Source organism: Pongo abelii, chromosome 8 (genome assembly GCF_028885655.2).
Source record: "Pongo abelii isolate AG06213 chromosome 8, NHGRI_mPonAbe1-v2.0_pri, whole genome shotgun sequence".
Lineage (NCBI taxonomy): Eukaryota > Metazoa > Chordata > Mammalia > Primates > Hominidae > Pongo > Pongo abelii.
The window spans coordinates 77,030,323-77,049,400 of record NC_071993.2 but is presented as its reverse complement, the minus strand read 5'-3'; the positions used below and the strand labels follow the sequence as shown (position 1 = coordinate 77,049,400).

The 19,078-nt window shown below is 37.6% G+C and overlaps 1 protein-coding gene across 1 annotated transcript in view; it reads right to left on the bottom strand.

Moving 5' to 3' along the window:
- The window catches only part of CTNNA3 (catenin alpha 3), a 1,821,585-nt gene that overhangs the window by 1,262,082 nt on the left and 540,425 nt on the right, over positions 1–19,078 (bottom strand). Inside the window, exon 7 of the mRNA XM_054522537.2 lies at positions 10,787–10,990. Coding sequence (XP_054378512.1) covers positions 10,787–10,990 — 204 coding nt within the window. The remainder of the gene's footprint in view (positions 1–10,786; positions 10,991–19,078) is intronic.

Below are 19,078 nucleotides of genomic sequence, written 5' to 3'. Positions count from 1 at the left end.
ATGAACCTGAATAGCCAAGGCAATCCTAAGCAAAAAGAACAAAGCTGGAGGCATCACATTACCCAACTTCAAACTATACTACAGAACACAGTTATCAAAACAGCATCGTACAGAAAAAGACACGTAAACCAACAGAACAGAACAGAGACCCAGAAATAAGGCCACACATCTACGACCATCTGATCTTTTGACAAAGCTGACAAAAAATAACAATTGGGAAAAGACTCCCTATTCAATAAGTGATGCTGGGATAATTGGCTAGCCATGCACAGATGATTGACTCTGGACCCCTTCCTTACACTATATACAAAAATCAAGTCAAGATGAATTAAAGACTTAAACGTAAAATCCAAAACTATAAAAACACTGGAAGAAAACCTAGGAAATACCATCCTGGACATAGGAATGAGCAAAGATGTCAGGACAAAGACACCAAAAGCAATTGCAACAAAAGCAAAATTTGATTAAACTTAAGAGCTTCCACACAGCAAAGGAAACTATCAACAGAGTAAATAGACAACCTATAGATGGGAGAAAATATTTGCAAACTATGCATCTGACAAAGGTCTAATATAAGAAACTTATAAGCATCTATAAGAGACTTAAACAAATTTACAAAAGAAAAACAACCCCATTAAAAAGTGGGTAAAGGATATGAACATACTTTTCAAAAGAAGACATACATGTGGCCAACTAGCACATAAAGAAAAGCTCAATATCACTGATCATTAGAGAAACGCAAATCAAAACCACAGTGAGATACCATCTCACACCAGTCAAAATGGCTATTACTAAAAAGTCAAAAAATAACAGATGCTGGCAAGGTTGCAGAGAAAAGGAAGCACTTATATACTGTTGGTAGGAGTGTAAGCTAATTCAGCCATTGTGGAAAGCAGCATGGTAATTCCTCAAAGAACTAAAAGCAGAACTGCCATTCAACCCAGCAATCCCATTACTGGGTACATACCCAAAGGAATATAGATCATTCTATCATAAAGACACACGCACACGAATGTTCATTGCAGCACTTTTCACAATAGCAAAAACATGGAATCAAACTAAATGCCCATCAATGACAGATTTGATGAAGAAAACAAGGCACATATTCACCATGGAATACTATGTAGCTATAAAAAAGAATGAGATTGTGTCTTTTGTTGGAACATGGATGGAGCTGGAGGCTATTATCCTTAGTAAACTAACAGAGAAACAGAAAACCAAATACCACTTATTCTCACTTATAAGTGGGAGCTAAATGACAAGAACTTATAAACACAAAGAAGAAAACAAACATTGGGCTCTTCTTGAGGGTGGAGAGTGGGAAAAGGGAGAGGAGCAGAAAAGATAACTACTGGGTACCATGCTTAATACTTGGGTGATTAAATAACAAACTCCCATGATACAAGTTTACCTATGTAATAAACCTTCACATGTACCCCTGTATCTAAAAAAAGATTAAAAGAACCACAAACACTATGATGGAGAAAGCAATTCTGCATAGTGCTATGCTGTCTACTATGGCAGCCACTGGCCACATGTCGCTATTGAACATGAAATATGGTTAGTCCAGCTATACTATAAATGTAAAATACACATCAAATTTCAAGGATTTATAACTAAAACAGAATGTAAGATATCTCATTATGATGTTTATATTGATTGTATGTTGAAATGATGATATTTTGCATACACTGACTTAACTAAAATTAATTTCACCTGTTCCTTTTACTGTATGTAGCTACTAGAAAATTTAAAATTATCTATTTGGCTCACATATTATTGTAGTTTGCATAATATTTCCATAAGATAGTGCTGGCTAATAAAATAAACTAAATCATATTTTCCAGTATATAGTACCACAAAAGGTCATTGTTTTTGTACCATTAAATGGTTTTCAGGCATTTTAATTGCTTCATGCTAAATCTTATGTGAGACATATAAGCATATTCAAAGTAAATATTTTGGTATTTCTAGGCCAGGCGCAGTGGCTCACGCCTATAATCCCAGCACTTTGGGAGGCTGAGACAGGCGGATCACCTGAGGCTGGGAGTTCGAGACCACCCTGACCAACATGGAGAAACCCTGTCTCTACTGAAAACACAAAATTAGCCGGGTGTGGTGGCGCATGCCTGTAATCCCAGCTACTCAGGAGGCTGAGGTAGGAGAATTGCTTGAACCTGGGAGGTGGAGGGTGCGATGAGCCAAGATCACGCCATTGCACTCCAGCCTGGGCAACAACAGTGAAACTGTGTCTCAAAAAAAAAAAAAAAAATTGACCAGGCCTGGTAGTGCACACCTACAGTCCCAGCTACTCAGGAGGCTGTAGTGGGAGGATGACTTGAGCCTGGAAGGTCAAAGCTGCAGTGAGCTGTGATCACATCACTGCCCTCTAGCAGCCTGGGTAAGAGAGCAAGACCCTGCCAAAAAATAAAAATAAAAATAAATAAATTAATAAATTAATATTTTCAATAGAAATTGATTTATGAATATAAGACAGCCAAGATGATATGAGGGACTCATAACTGATTAACACTGAAGAAAAATAGGCAAAAATAAAAATTCAGCTTGTTTTAGAAGGAAAAAAATTGGGAGTTTATCAAATATTTAAAAGAAACACATTTGCAAACTAATGGCCAGTGCTTAGTCTCATATCCTTCCTTTCTTTCTTCCCTCTACATTTCCTCCAAACTGAACTTCATACATTTCCCACAGCAAACAACCTACGTGATTCCTGCTCTGTGCCTTTGCACAGGCTCTTACCCCTTTCTGGAATTCCCAACTCCCTCAACTGTCTGATGAGTACCTACTTCTCCTTCAAAAGCTAGCTTAAGACCTTTTTTATCTCCCCTGAAGCCTGATCCATCCCAGGGGAGTTAACCACTTATTACTTGATGCTCTTATTGTACTTAGCATTCATCAGTATTACAGTTTTTATCATGTTCCATTTCACATACTTGTTTGTCTGATTCTCCTTGACAACTAAGGCTGCAATTGTTTGTACTTTGAAACCACCACTTCTTAGCACAATGTTTATAGAAGAATTATGTAACTAGAAATTGCAGTAACACCAATAGCATTTTAGTTTAAATTTTACAGTTTAGCTATCTGTTATAGCCCATACAGAATCTGTCAGTAAAATGTGTTAAATCTCTCTGAAAATCCATCATATGTATTCTTGTATTTATTATATATATACATATGTATAATACATACATACATACACACACACTATAGTCATATAGTCATATAGTTTCTAGGTGGCCATACCTCTCAGTTTGCTTGAGATGCCTTTTGTCGATCAATTAGGGTCTGTTGACCATTTTATGAATCTTTGTCTCTCAGAAGTAACCCAGCTTTGGCCGGGTGCGGTGGCTCACGCCTGTAATCCCAGCACTTTGGGAGGCCAAGGCAGGCAGATCATCTGAGGTCAGGAGTTCAAGACCAGCTTGGCCAATGTGGTGAAACCCTGTCTCTACTAAAAAATACAAAAATTAGCCAGCTGTGGTGGCACACACCTGTAGTCCCAGCTACTCGAAAGGCTGAGGCAGGAGAACCACTTGAACCTGGGAGGCGGAGGTTGCAGTGAGCCAAGATTACGTCACTGCACTCCAGCCTGGGTGACAGAGCCAGACCCCATCTCCAAAAAAAAAAAGTATCCCGGTTTGGATAACAAATTACATGCTTCTCCTAATAATTTTCTGAACATTACCAATAGTAAATTAAATTCTCTGTGAAGCCAAATACTCTGACAACAGCTGCTAACACAGGCTAATATTTCATTGTTCAAGGGCTATAAAAACAACCTTTTGATTTTTGCTATTAACTGTTGTAGTGAATAATGTGGTGCTTCACCCAGATTTCCTTTATAAGGGATTCCCTTTTCAGCTGGAAATACCAGCTGTAATGGCTCACATCTCTTTTCCTCACTGGGAACAGTCCTCAGTTGCAGGAACCTGCCTCATCCAGTTACACAGCTCCTATGATGATGTGCCATCATGATTGACAGTTGCAGGAATTCTAAGGGTCCATTCCTCCATTTCAATATGAAACAATTCTGAAAGGCCATCCCAGCTCCAACACTCCCCATAGGACAGCTAAGATTTCCATTGTAAGTTGGCTTCTCTGCCAATCTGCCTTTCTCACTTCCTTATGTGTTTATTTTCTGAAAGAACGTCCCAACAAAACTTTTTTGTACTCAAATTTACCTTCGAGTCTGTTCTAGTGTACATGATCTAAGACAACAATCACTCTTCATTCTACTGTCAGCTCCCACCTAGGAACTATGCTAGGCTCAGGACCCTTATATTTCGTCCAAGTTAGAACTAATACTTCATGCCAGGATTCTTGATTCTTACTATATTTCTGTCATTTCTACTATTTGACCTAGTTTTATTTTTATGTAGCAAACAACTCTGAGTAAAGTTTAATGTTAAAAAACCATAGCAGGAACTTCTAATATATGAGGAATGCCTAAACACTAGGGAGTAAAGGAACCCACTTCTTGGGAAAGTATCAATTGGAGCAGTCCACAAAGTGAATGACTGACCTACCCCACAGATATTAGAAATCATGGCTGCCTCTGCTGGAAGGCAAATGACAAAGGGCTCTCAGGCTTTAGGCTCTCTGGCCAAGAGGATGTAACCTTTAGGGACTTTCACCTCTGTATTGCTCTCTGCATTTCGCCTCTGTATTGATTGGTCTCTGCAAGACTTAAATCTCGACACTTTGGAATATTCTCCATTACTTTATTTTTATTTTACAAAAATTATTTCATTCTCCTCCTGTGCTCTGGCTCTATCTGATTGGTTTCCCTTTTATTAAAAAAGATAAAAATGGCTGCCTACTTTTTATATTTCAGCTTTTCTTACTAGTTCCGCAATCACATAGCTTGCATTTCTGTAGGATTCTCACAATTAATTTGGATTATTAAGAGAGATTAGTACATTAGAGCACAAAGAAAAGATATATGAGAATAGTCTGTTTCCTCAATAGAGGAACCCAGATGCCTCCTTTTCCCCAATGAGCACTGCACAAGCTCCTCTTAAACCCCAAAGTGGACAGTCTATGCCAGATTTACATGACACCAAACTTAACTTGTCAAGAAGGATTTGGAATCATTATTTAACAGTCATCCATGTAATTAAGGAACATTTAGTAGAAGAATAAGACTAGGAACCCAGAGCAGCTCAGAAAAGTAATAGCTGAAACAATGAAGTTATTTCCAAAACAATTCACATATTTAAATACCTGTCTAATATTTAGTCCTTAATTTAGGCACAGAAAAGAAATCAGAGAAAAAAAAACCATTTTTGCCAACTTAACCAGATCCCCACTATTTATTATTTCTCTCAACTCCCAGCTTGTTGAATTATCAGCTCCTATATTCCAGCTTCAGTATCTGAATCCAGCCTTTTTCACTGTGACGATTCCTTTATATCTTCTTGGACTTTGACTTCATGCTCTAATTAATCTAACCTTGGTTGATATCTCTGTTTTTGGCATATCCACTCTTGCACAGACCTATATAGGATACTATTTATTTCTTTTAAGTTATCCAGATACCTATAAACTGAAAAACATTGTCTCCAACCAAATCAACCACTCAAAAATCAGTTACCACTACAGAATAATGAAAACTGTTAAGAATATAAAAATGTAAAGCATCTAGTACAGTACACTTGAGCTGATAATGACACTCCTCATATGCAGTCCATGCCAAAAAAAGGAAAAAAGGAAGGAAGGAAAGAAGGCAGGGAGGAAGGGAAGAAAGGAGGGACAGAGGGAGAGAGAGGGAGGGAGGGAGGGAGGGAGGGAGGGAGGGAAAGAAGGAAAAACATAGGCTGAAAGCTGCCTTTACATTTTTAGAATTTTAATTCTAACCTGTCTCTTGTATTCAAAAAGCCATTGCATATAGTTCCTCTCAACTGTTTTACCATATCATCACAGGAAATAAAAATAAATTAATTAATTAAAGCTGGAATTATTTCCAAAATGCATATTCAGGAGTGAGATGGAGGTCCTATACGAAAGGAAAAATTCCATAACATCTCTTTGCCTGTAGGCTTTATATGAATTTTCAGAATTTCCCAAGACATGGAATGCATTAAACTCAAGACACACAATAAAGTAGGTTTCTGAATAACAAAGCCAGTCCATTTGATTCTTTATTCACTCAACAAATATGTAATGAGAACCAACAATGTTCTTCCACATAAAGCACCAAGAGAAGAAAAAGGTGGGTGGATGAGAGGTCCAGAAATGCAAATTAGTTCCTGCATGGAGCTCAGGCCTCACTTGTTTACTCTAGCAGCATTATCTCTCACTCAATTCTAATAATCCCCTATAGTCATGTATCACCTGAATATTAACTGTACTAATAATTATACGTCACCTATCTAACACATCCAACCCAACTACAACAATATGATTTCAACCCACCCCCAGAAAAATATCCATGCTTGGTGTTATCTTAGGACTCAAACATGATGGCTGCCTACCTACAATTCTATTTTCACCAATTACAGAAAGATCACCATGTAAAAATAATTGATTTCCTGAAGATCATTCCTTTTTCACAGGGCCTCGTTGCTCTGCCCCATTTATGAAAAAATTCCTTAATTATGTTATAGATCAGAGAAGATGAACTAGGTCTAACCAATCATAGAGATATAACAAAATCAGCAGAAGTATCTTAGAAATATATATCCCTAAGTTTTAAAAGATAAAAGCTATATTTTCTCTGATCCTAAATGTTTCCTGGAGTGTATTTTTAATGAATAAAAATCCTGTTCTAGAATACGGCTGGATGTGGATCCAAATGCAGAGATTAAGATAAAAAAGAATTTATTTCTGGATATTTACATTGATTTCCAGAAGAGATTTAATGCTTTGCAAAATAAGACCTTTTATAACAGGCAGTCCATTGTATAAATGTAGTAGATGCTTGAAACTCATTTCAGTTAATGTCAGAGAGGCTGTTTCTCCATTACGTGGCATATACAATATGCAATCATTTCATTCATTCTTTCATTCAAAAATACAATTCAGCTTTTTCTAAATTCTATGCATTGTGCCTGAGGCTTGAGATAAAACTAAACAAAACAGACATGTGATCTGCCTGCACAGAGCTTAAAGTGTGTGAGGGATGCTGTCTATAATGGGTTCGAAATGAAAGGATTGATAATGATTCCGCCGAAGAGACTAGGGAAGACTAGTATTGATATAATGTTGTGAGTCTCCCAGAGATGTCCACATTCAAATTCCCAGAACGTGTGAATATGTTACCTGACATGGCAAGAGGGATTTTGCAGATGTAATTAAGGTTAAGGGCCTTCAGATGGGAGGATTATCCTGGATAATCTGGGTGGCTCCCACTAATCACATGAGTCCTAAAAAGAAAATCATCTTTCCAAGGTGTGGTCAGAGAAAGAGATGTGAGGTTGGAAGCAGGGTCAGAGAAACATGACATTCCTGGCTTGGAAGATGGAGGCAGAGGGCCATGACCTAAGGAATGAGGGTGACCTCTAGAAACTGGAAAAGGCAAAAATAATGGACTCTTCCCTAGAGACTCCAGAAAATAATGCATTCCTCCAACAATTTGATTTTTACTCCAGTGAAGCACAGGTCAGACTTTTGATTACAGAGCTGAAAGATAGAAATTTGTGTGGTTTAAGACACTAAGTGTGTGGTAATTTGCTACAGCAACAATAGAAAACTAACCAAACATATATACTATGTATCCACTCATATAAATTTAACAGGACAGTATATATTAGGGCAAACATACATAATCAATAGTGTTAAGTGGTTGTCTGTTTTGTCCGTTATAGACCCATCTCGTCTCATTTCTTACTAATTTCTTCTTAATGTGACAAGACATTGAACTTACTGAACGTTGAGATTCCATTTTAAAAAATGATCAAACTTGCCCATCTGTTTAAGGAAGTGAATTTATTTAGACTCAGAGGAGTCATATGGTTGTGCGGACTGAGCCTGAGACAAACATAAGCTGCATTCATTTCTCACTGCTGAACTGCTCTAGCTGGACGCAACGGATTTGCAAAATTTAAGCCAATTTCTGAAGTCCCCTTCACCTAAAAGACTCACAGGTTTTGATGAATTAATCACTTTCAGTTTTCATGCTTATCATTAAGCATTTACTCCATCAGCACAGCTCAATTACAAAAGCTACTGACTGATCTGAAAAACAACTGGGTCCACCAAAGGAGACACAGTATTCCTTAAAATAGAAAGATGAGGACTTAAGTATTAGAGCCATCCCAAGTCTTTGAGCAAATGCTGAGCAAGGTTTGAGTTCAGCTAGTTCCAGAAAAATGCATTCCCTTTCATTACAACTGATGCAACAGCTATAAAGAAGCATTATTTGTGACAGAAACCTGGAGTGACAGTAAACCTGGGGATGAGATATGATAATACACTCCACAGTTTCCCAGGTTGGTTCCTGCTACTTAATTACAATATTCATTAGTTCAGTCCAATTTGCTCAGTTTAAGAAAACCATAAAATCACCACTATTTTGATGTGATATGTGTTTATTATATACAGGGCCAGCTTCAGGGACCTAATACTGCACATAGGATTCCAATTTTAGACAGGGGTCCCAGGCTTGGGTTTTCATGCTCTGCTACCACAGTCTTGAAATTTTTAACAATTTTACCTTTTAATCTGTGTAGTCCAATGCGGCAATGAAGCACATGTCTTGGCTCATACGCAGTCCTGCCTCCGAGTGACTTCCTGGGATAGGTCCTCAGCCACCTGTTCTCCCACCCAGTGATTACTACCACCCTTTATTCCTTGTGGGGGCCTTGGCACACCCTGGGGTGGGTCAGGGTCATTTGGTGGAGCCACAGGTGCCTGTGAGGGTCTGCAGTCACTTTATAAGTACCTCTATACTCTAGAAATCTAACATTAAATAGCAAATAAAAATAACCTTTCATAGGTCATGAGAGACTGTGTAAGAAAGCTACAGTTCCTTTCTCCTGCTTTTTGAACAAGAAGCCTCACATTTTCATTTTGTACTAGGCCCCACAAATTACGTGGCCAACCTTACCTATGTATGTGGGTAAGTGTGCACATGTATATATATCTGAATTTGTACCGATAAAGAAGAAAATAACTTTCTATTTTAGAGAAATTGAACTTATAATTTTATAATTTCTAGGAAAACTAAATGTATATATAACTTTACTATATTTTATCTGTAAAGATGAGAATAATAATAGTAACAGTTTACAGATCATGAAAGAAGGCATTTCAATACAGTATTATCTTCTGAGTTTTTTATGACTGATGAATTACCTTGAAAAATCTTTAAGAATATATTATATGCTAAAAATGGGGATATTCTAGCTTCAGGCATTCTAGCAGGACATGACAATACTAAAATTTTCTTATTAAAGAAATCTACCTTACAAATTTGATTTATTGACAGGTGAGAGATTTCTGGTCAGGAACCAAAGTCATCAAATATTAAGAGTATGAAGATACATCAAATGTGTTGAAGGGTCCTCAAAATGCACCAAATAATTTTAGTGCATTTCAATTATTCACATAAAGTACTTATATTGAACAGTCTCAAATATCTTAAATTCATACCTGAAAAGTCATACCCTTCGTAACTAATCATTCTCAACCATATCTACATGAATCTTGAATTCTTCTATTTAGAATAATGCAGATGAACAAAATATTCCTATTATAATTTTCATTTTGTTTAGCTCTATTATTTAAGGAATCTTCATAATCAATATATAATTGAGAATATATTCAAGATTTTTCTCCTCACTTTATAAATATTACCAAGATTTGAGGGGAACAATAGTTATAGACATTCCATAGATGAAGAGATATATATTTCATATATATGTATATATACAATGAAACAAAATGGACTTTGAAACAAATATTTTTGCCCTAAATTTAGACATTTACAATATTTCTGATAGCTAAAACTTCAAAAAAAAACTAGACGCTGTCACATTTGAAAAAGATTAAGAGCTCCCAAAACTGCGTGGGTGCCTGTAATTCCAGCACTTTGGGAGGCCAGGGTGGGAGGGTCACTTGAGCCCAGGAGTTCGAGACCAGTCTGGGCATTATGGCAAAACCCCATCTCTACAAAAATTACAAAAATTAGCTGGGCATGGTAACACACTTGTAGTCCCAGCTACTTGGGAGTCTGAGGTAGAAGGATCATGTGAGCCCAGGAGTTCGAGGCTGCCATTAGCTGTGATTGCCCAACTGCACTTGAGCCTGGGCAACAGAACAAGACCCTGTCTATCTCCATAAAACAACAACAACAAAAAAACATAACAACCTGCATGGGCTCTTTACACACCTTCAAACATAGCTCATGATCCCTGTAACATCACTTTTATTGGATACTAACTTCTAATGGCCTTTCATTATTCACCAACTTGATCCTGAGCAATCTGCCCCTCTCTTTATCTTCTTTATATTTCTTAAATTGACGTGCAACTCTCGTTTCCTTTCTCCAATCCTGATTCCCTTCTTCAACTAATAGTGAGATACTTCCACAAACAAAACAATCACCTGTAAATACCCCCCTGGTTCTGATTTCATCCCTAGAAACTCCCAGGATTGTTGTTCCCTTTAAATAACCACGTAGAACTCACTTAGAAAATCAACCCATGTAAAATCACATACTCATTTGTAATTTATCCTATTTTGTACACGGAAAGTATCTCAGCCTATATTCAAAGTACAAAGGAAGAGGGGCTAGGGATGGGAAGGCAAACCAGTCACCTACATTGTTCATGTACTCTGAAAGCAGATCCTGAAGAGCCTGGCGAATGGCGTTGCATTCTGCGATAATCCGCTCTCGGTGGAAGTCCCTCGTGCATGAAGAATCCGCTAGCAGAGCAGCCCCACTGATAATGGCTTCAAGGCGTTTCTCTAGTGATGGTCGTATTTCCTCCTCAGTCACTGTGAGTGGATTCAGGACAATTAAATTCTAAGAGAAGAACACATTTGTATGGTTAGAGCTCCATGGCACTTCACTTTTATGAAAAACAAATGTTATTTTGTTTTTGCATTTAGAATTCAGATGTGATAATAAAGAGAACTATGTTTTACTGCCTTGGCTGTTTCACACATAATGCTATGTAGTGATTATTATTCTGATAAATAATGAAAGTGATGCAATTATGAGCTTTTGTTCTAGCCTCAGACAGACCTGGATTCAAATCTTACCTTTCTCCCTCATGCAGGTGTCTTACACTTGCTGAGCCTCAACCTCTTGATCTATAAAAGCAGAATATTAATGTTGCGTGTGTTGTAAAACTGTTGTAAGAATGATATAAATGCTTAATACACTGACTGGAGCATATTAACTGTTATTTACAATAGTAACTTTTATAGACTGCACTGTTTATACAATATTTTCATGCATCTCATCCTGACAGCACCATGAGGAAGTAGGCAGCAATGTATTAATAACCACACATTTCAGCTGATGATGAGTGAGGCTGAAAGGCTGTCTTACCCAAGGTCATAGAGCAAATAAATAGTGATGTTCAGACAAGTATCCAGGTCTTTCAATACCAGATTTAATATTATTTTCATTACGCCTCACTTTAAATCATAAACTTTAGTTAACTTTAACACTAACATATCAAAGTAAACTCTGAATTTTAATTATTTAATTTAAAACAAAATTGCTTCTTCCTCTTGATCTATTATACCTTCCAGCTATTTCCAGCTATTAGAACCTGACACGGTATTTTTAAGGTTTCCATTAGACATATCTTCAGGTAATAGGAGTCAAGATAATCTACAGCCTCTTTAAGAAAAGATGGAGGGTATATGCTGCTCTAAGGGTCTTTTATTAAAATACTCCAAGAGAGGAAGTCTTTCCAAGATTGGGCATAACGTGAGAACTGAAGAAAGAGATAGTGTAGAATAAAAGCTCTCTGAAGAACCCTTAACATGAAATGCAATCACATAATGATCTTCAGAGTGTGAAAGTGTCAGTGTGAATCTACACACAAACACACAGTGTGAAGATATTATAAGATCTTCCTAGTGTATAATCTTATGTATAAGATTATAGATATGTATATGTATTTTATATAGGTAGACATGTGTAAGTATGTAAATAAGTAAGTATATGTGTGTGTGTTTATATATAAAATCTTATACTTATCATTGTGTTACATTACATTCTTATAAATATTTGGGGATTGAAAGTAGCCAGGATACAATTTTAAAAGCCACAACTGTAGAGTCAAGCTAGGAAGAGAAAATTATTACAGAAAAAGAAATAATTTTAAAACAATTTTTTAAAAAAATAGCACTGTGTAATATTCTCTTACTATAAAATGTGAGGGGTTTTGAGTGAGTTTCTTAATCCTGAGACATGAGTGAACTCCCATTCACAATTGCTTCAAAGAGAATAAAATACCTAGGAATCCAACTTACAAGGGACGTGAAGGACCTCTTCCAGGAGAACTACAAACCACTGCTCAATGAAATAAAAGAGGATACAAACAAACGGAAGAACATTCCATGCTCATGGGTAGGAAGAATCAATATCGTGAAAATGGCCATACTGCCCAAGGTCATTTATAGATTCAATGCCATCCCCATCAAGCTACCAATGACTTTCTTCACAGAATTGGAAAAAACTACTTTAAAGTTCACATAGAACCAAAAAAGAGCCCGCATTGCCAAGTCAATCCTAAGCCAAAAGAACAAAGCTAGAGGCATCACGCTACCTGACTTCAAACTATACTACAAGGCTACAGTAACCAAAACAGCACGGTACTGCTACCAAAACAGAGATATAGACCAACGGAACAGAACAGAGCCCTCAGAAATAATGTCACGTATCTACAACTATCTGATCTTTGACAAACCTGAGAAAAACAAGCAATGGGGAAAGGATTCCCTATTTAATAAATGGTGCTGGGAAAACTGGCTAGCCATATGTAGAAAGCTGAAACTGGATCCCTTCCTTACACATTATACAAAAATTAATTCAAGATGGATTAAAGACTTAAATGTTAGACCTAAAACCATAAAAACCCTAGAAAAAAACCTAGGCAATACCATTCAGGACATAGGCATGGGCAAGGACTTCATGTCTAAAACACCAAAAGCAATGGCAACAAAAGGCAAAATTGACAAATGGGATCTAATTAAACTAAAGAGCTTCTGCACAGCAAAAGAAACTACCATCAGAGTGAACAGGCAACCTACAAAATGGGAGAAAATGTTTGCAACCTACTCGTCTGACAAAGGGCTAATATCCAGAATCTACAATGAACTCAAACAAATTTACAAGAAAAAAACAAACAATCCCATCAACAAGTGGGTGAAAGATATGAACAGACACTTCTCAAAAGAAGACATTTATGCAGCTAACAGGCACATCAAAAAATGCTCATCATCACGGGCCATCAGAGAAATGCAAATCAAAACCACAATGAGATACCATCTCACACCAGTTAGAATGGCGATCATTAAAAAGGCAGGAAACAACAGGTGCTGGAGAGGATGTGGAGAAATAGGAACACTTTTACACTCTTGGTGGGACTGTAAACTAGTTCAACCCTTGTGGAAGTCAGTGTGGTGATTCCTCAGGGATCTAGAACTAGAAATACCATTTGACCCAGCCATCCCATTACTGGGTATATACCCAAAGGATTATAAAATATGCTGCTATAAAGACACATGCACACGTATGTTTATTGCGGCACTATTCACAATAGCAAAGACTTGGAACCAACCCAAATGTCCAACAATGATAGACTGGATTAAGAAAATGTGGCACATATACACCATGGAATACTATGCAGCCATAAAAAATGATGAGTTCATGTCCTTTGTAGGGACATGGATGAAGCTGGAAACCATCATTCTCAGCAAACTATTGCAAGGACAAAAAACCAAACACAGCATGTTCTCACTCATAGATGGGAATTGAACAATGAGAACACATGGACACAGGAAGGGGAACATCACACTTTGGGGACTGTTGTGGGGTGGGGGCAGGGGGGAGGGATAGCATTGGGAGGTACACCTAATGTAAATGACAAGTTAATGGGTGCAGCACACCAATGTGGCACATGTATACATATGTAACTAACCTGCATGTTGTGCACATGTACCCTAAAACTTGAAGTATAATAAAAAATAAATAAAAAATAAAACGTGAGAGGACTCCAAAAAGTTCACGTAAAAAGTGGAGTTAAAATATAAAAATAAAAAATGCAAACTTTATTTCCCAACATAAGCTCCATCAAGTTCAAGAAATTTATGCAAGTGATGATACCGGCTATTTAGTCCACCTCTAAAGAACTGAAGGTTCTGGGAATTTAACTATGTCAATGCAATCTTTTTTACACTATTAACTGAAGAAAAATAGGAGTCCTTTACAATTTTTTTAAGATTAGGAAACAAAAAGGAGTCAGAAGGAGCCAAATCGGGACTGTAACGTGGAAGCCTAATAATTTCCCAAGCAAACTCTTGCAAAATTGCCCTGTTTAATAAGAGGAATAAGCACGAGTATTATTGTGGTGGAGAAGGACACTCTGGTGAAGCTTTCCTGAGCATTTTTCTGCTAACGCTTTGGCCAACTTTCTTAAAACTCTCTTAGAATAGGTAGTTATCATTCTTCGGCCTCCCAGCAAGTTAACAGACAAAATGTCTTGAGAATCCCAAACACTATTGCCATGAACTTTGCTCTTGACTGGTCCAATTTTGCTTCGACTCGATTACTTCCGCCTCTTGGTAGCCATTGCTTTGACTGTGCTGTGCCTTAGGGATCGTACTGGTAAAGCCATGTTCCACCTCCTTTTACATTTCTTTGGAGAAATGCTTCAGGATCTTGATATCAATTGTTTAAAAAATTTCTATTGAAAGCTCTGCTCTTATCTGCAGCTTCTCCCGGAGCAACATTTTTGACACTCCTCAAGTAGAAAGTTGGCTCAACTTTAATATGTTAGTCAGAACTGTATAAGCTGAAGCAATTGAGATGTCTATGGTGTTGGCTATTGTTTGTGCTGTTAATTGGCAGTCCTTTTCAATTAAGACATGAACAAGATTAATTTTTTCCTCACAAATTGATGTGGATGTTCTGCCACCTTGAGCTTCATATTTGACATCATCTCATCCCTTACTAAAATGAGTTATCCACTTGTAAACTGATGATTTCTTTGAGGCATTGTCCCTATAAACCTTTTCTAAAGCATCAATGATTTCACCATTCTTTTGCCCAATCTTTACCATATATTTGATGTTTGTTCTTGCTTCATTTTTATCAGAATTCACATTGCTGATAGAGGTTCTTCAAACTGATGTTTTATCTATCTCAATGCCTCAAAATAAATCCCATTCAGACATGTTACAACAAATTAGTATGAGTTTATTTTGGTGGAAAAAATGTTGAAATTCATGCACAGTTTTTTTATAATACACATTCTTGGTGAACTTTTTGAAGGCCCCTTATATAATGTAAAATGTAAACTAGAATATAGATCTGATATAAAATTGGTTAAATATCTTAAAAGCATGCAGGAGAATTCTCCCTTTCCTGACTCTTTTCATCCTATTTTTCTTTTTTTCTTTTCTTTTTTTGTTTTTTAGACAGAGTCTCGCTCTGTCACCAGGCTTGAGTGCAGTAGCGCGATCTCGGCTCACTGCAACCTCTGCCTCCCAAGTTCAAGCGACTCTCCTGCCTCAGCCTGCCAAGTAGCTGGGACTACAGGCGCACGTCACCACATCCAGCTAATTTTTGTATTTTTAGTAGAGAGAGGGTTTCACCATGTTGGCCAAGATGGTCTCAATCTCTTGACCACATGATCTGCCTGCCTCGGCCTCTCAAAGTGCTGGGATTACAGGTGTGAGCCACCACGCCCAGCCTTTTCTTCCTATTTTTCTATGCCTCTATTGAGTCTCTCCATTTTTCTGTCTTACATGGGCAAAAAAAAATTTTAAAAACATGAAAGGAAATTAACTTTACAAAAAGCAAATTTAACATTTCTTTTTCTTTACCCAGTAGATATTATTTTTGATAAAACCATAATCCCTACAATGGGGTTGGCCATCAGTTAAGGCTTCATTCATCTAAGTCTTCCTCCTTATTTCATTTGCCACTTTTACCACATCTTTCTTTGGCTCACTCATTTAGTACAAACTTTCCACTCCAATGTTTCATAACAAAAATTAAACCATTTAGGCCAGGCGTGGTGGCTCACGCCTGTAATCCCAGCATTTTGGGAGGTTGAGGTGGGTGGATCACAAGGTCAGAGTTCAAGACCAGCCTGGCCAACATGGTGAAACCCTGTCTCTACTAAAAATACAAAAATTAGCTAGGCATGGTGGCATGTGTCTGTAATCCCAGCTACTTGGGAGGCTGAAGCAGGAGAATTGCTTGAACCGGGACCCGGGAGGCAGAAGTTGCAGTGAGCCGAGATCACGCCAATGTACTCCAGCCTAGGCTACAGAGCAAGACTCCGTCTCACAAAAAAAAAAAAAAAAAAAATTAAACCATTTAAAACCTTTTTGGAAATGTACCTCCAGTGTGGCATCATTAAGAAAAGACTATGCAGGCAATAGAATTGCTCTTTAATTGCTCTAATGTAATTAGAAGATGTGATAGAAACAGTGAATATGTCTCCAGCATTGTGACGAGAGGAAAAACCTGATTACATTTCAAATCTGTTGTAAGTACTGCAAGAAAAAACTGCCATGATTTTTGGCAGTTCTGGCTTTTTTGCCGTGTTCTAGCTGTGATTTCATGTTAGTAAATAGCCTATATTGTAGAATTAAGTTCACTCTAGCTTCTGCTCTGCAGGTTCATTCCTCAAACTATCTCAGCATTTGGAATTTTACATGCTTGACTTTTAAGACTTCTGATTCTTCAAGCTCATCTGAACTCAAACCATTGTCTGTCCTGACATCTGACACCTATAGGCAGGGCTCTTGATTTTGCCTGAAACAACTGTCCTACTATTCCAACCTACTAAAGTTTTCACTAACCTTGTCACCGAATCAATAAAAAGGCAAGAATTTTTTAAAGTAAATCGAATGTCCTGTGAAATGGCACTGGATTTGTTTAAGACCAACTGAAATAAGTTTTTACCTCTTCTGATGCACCATAGCTATGTTAAAACAGCATTTCAGTGTGTTTCATGGCATTAATCCCATGAAAGACAATCAATAGGATGTTGTTTTTTCAGGATGCCACTCCATTGAAATAGAAAATATTTTTCCTTTTTTAAGGTTCCACTCAATGTATACTTACCTCCTTAATAATACTTTGATTGCTGACAGACATTATTTTTTAAATGTAATTAAGAGTCCCAACTCCATATTCTTCTATTATATTATTTCGTTTAAAAGAGTAAGTATAGCTAGAAATTTAGAACCCAGGTCTTAGATGCAGATAGCCTGGGTTTGAATCCTGGGCCATAGCTATAAACAAATATATTTGTATTGATATCATCCTCTATATTTTTATCTCTTTCTGGATAGCTTATAATTTATTTGATTAATAAATTTATTCCTTATTTTTCTTCCTACCACTTCTTTTCAAAATTAAAGACTTTAAGTAACTTGCCCAAGATCACTCAGCTAGTAAGTAGCGGAGGAAAGAGTCTGCCCAAATCCGTCTACTTCCAGTTCCATGCTATAACTACCATGCAATGCTGCTTTTGTTATCTTATTTAATCATTACCAACCATTTTGTGGGGTATTATCATCATTAATTTATACATTTGAAAACTGAGAGTGAACAAGATTAAGTAAGTTGTCTAATAATCCCCTTAAAAGAGAAGATATAGGATTCAAATCCAATTTTATATAACTACCAAATCCATACACTTTCTACTACTCTGGGGAAACTGAGATGAGACCACCTGGCAAACTTCTTCATTCACCTGAATCTCATTATGTTTTTCCACTCATTTCTTCTCCTCCTTGTCTTCAAGGAAGACATAGTCTTTCTCTCTCATCATTTTCTTTCCCTCTCTTTATCTCTCTCTCTTTCTCTTTCTCTTATCTCCCCTTTGTTTCTTTCTTTTTTGAAAAAAATTTGAGGAATGTCTCACTCTGTCCACCCAGGCTGGAGTGCAGTTGTGCAATGATGGCTCACTGCAGCCTTGACCTCCCCAGCTCAGGTGATCTTCCCAACTCAGGCTCCACAGTAACTGGAATCACAGGTGTGTGCCACCCCACCCAGCTAGTTTTTTGTAATTTTTGTAGAGATGGGGTTTCACCATGTTGCCCAGGCTGGTTTCAAACTCCTGAGTTCAGGCAATCCACCTGCCTTGACCTCCCACAGTGCTGGAATTATAAGTGTGAGCCACTGTGCCCAGCCTTCCCCTTTATTTTCAAGGCTATCTTCTCCTCATCACAAACCCCAAGTACTCTTCAACTATTCCTTCCTTACATTCTGAGTCTCTTAAAGAGCCTACTCTGTGCCAGGTACTGTGCTAGGAATTGGTAACAGAATGGTGAGCGTCCCTGCCCTCCTCACAGGGCTCACATCTCAGAACTTAACACTATTAACCAAAAAAAAAAAATCACAAAAATACATAACTACAATGTGGATGTGTTGTATAAATAAAAAGAGTAGCTAGTTAAGCACAGATTGACCAGGCGTAAGTCTGGACAATTAAATGCAGAATCAAAATGGTTAAAGGCAAAGCAGGGCTAGGCACAGTGGCTCACCCCTGTAATCCCAGCAATTTGGGAGGCATAGATGGGCCGATTGCTTGAGCCCAGGAGTTCAACATCAGCCTGGGCAACATAGTGAAACCCATCTCTACAAAAAAATATAAAAATTAGCTGGGCAAGGTGGCACATCCCTGTATTCCCAGCTACTCGAGAGGCTGAGGTGGGAGGATCATTTGAGCCTGGCAAACCAGTCATTCACAGAATTCTTAGGGAGGGATTCCGATCCATAGAACATGGAATTGAAAGCTATAGGTAATCTTGATGGCAAAGATGTAGAGGAAACAGGAATCCTTGTACACTGCTGGTAGAAATATAAATTGATACAGCTATCATGAAAAATAGCTGGAGGTTCCTTAAAAAA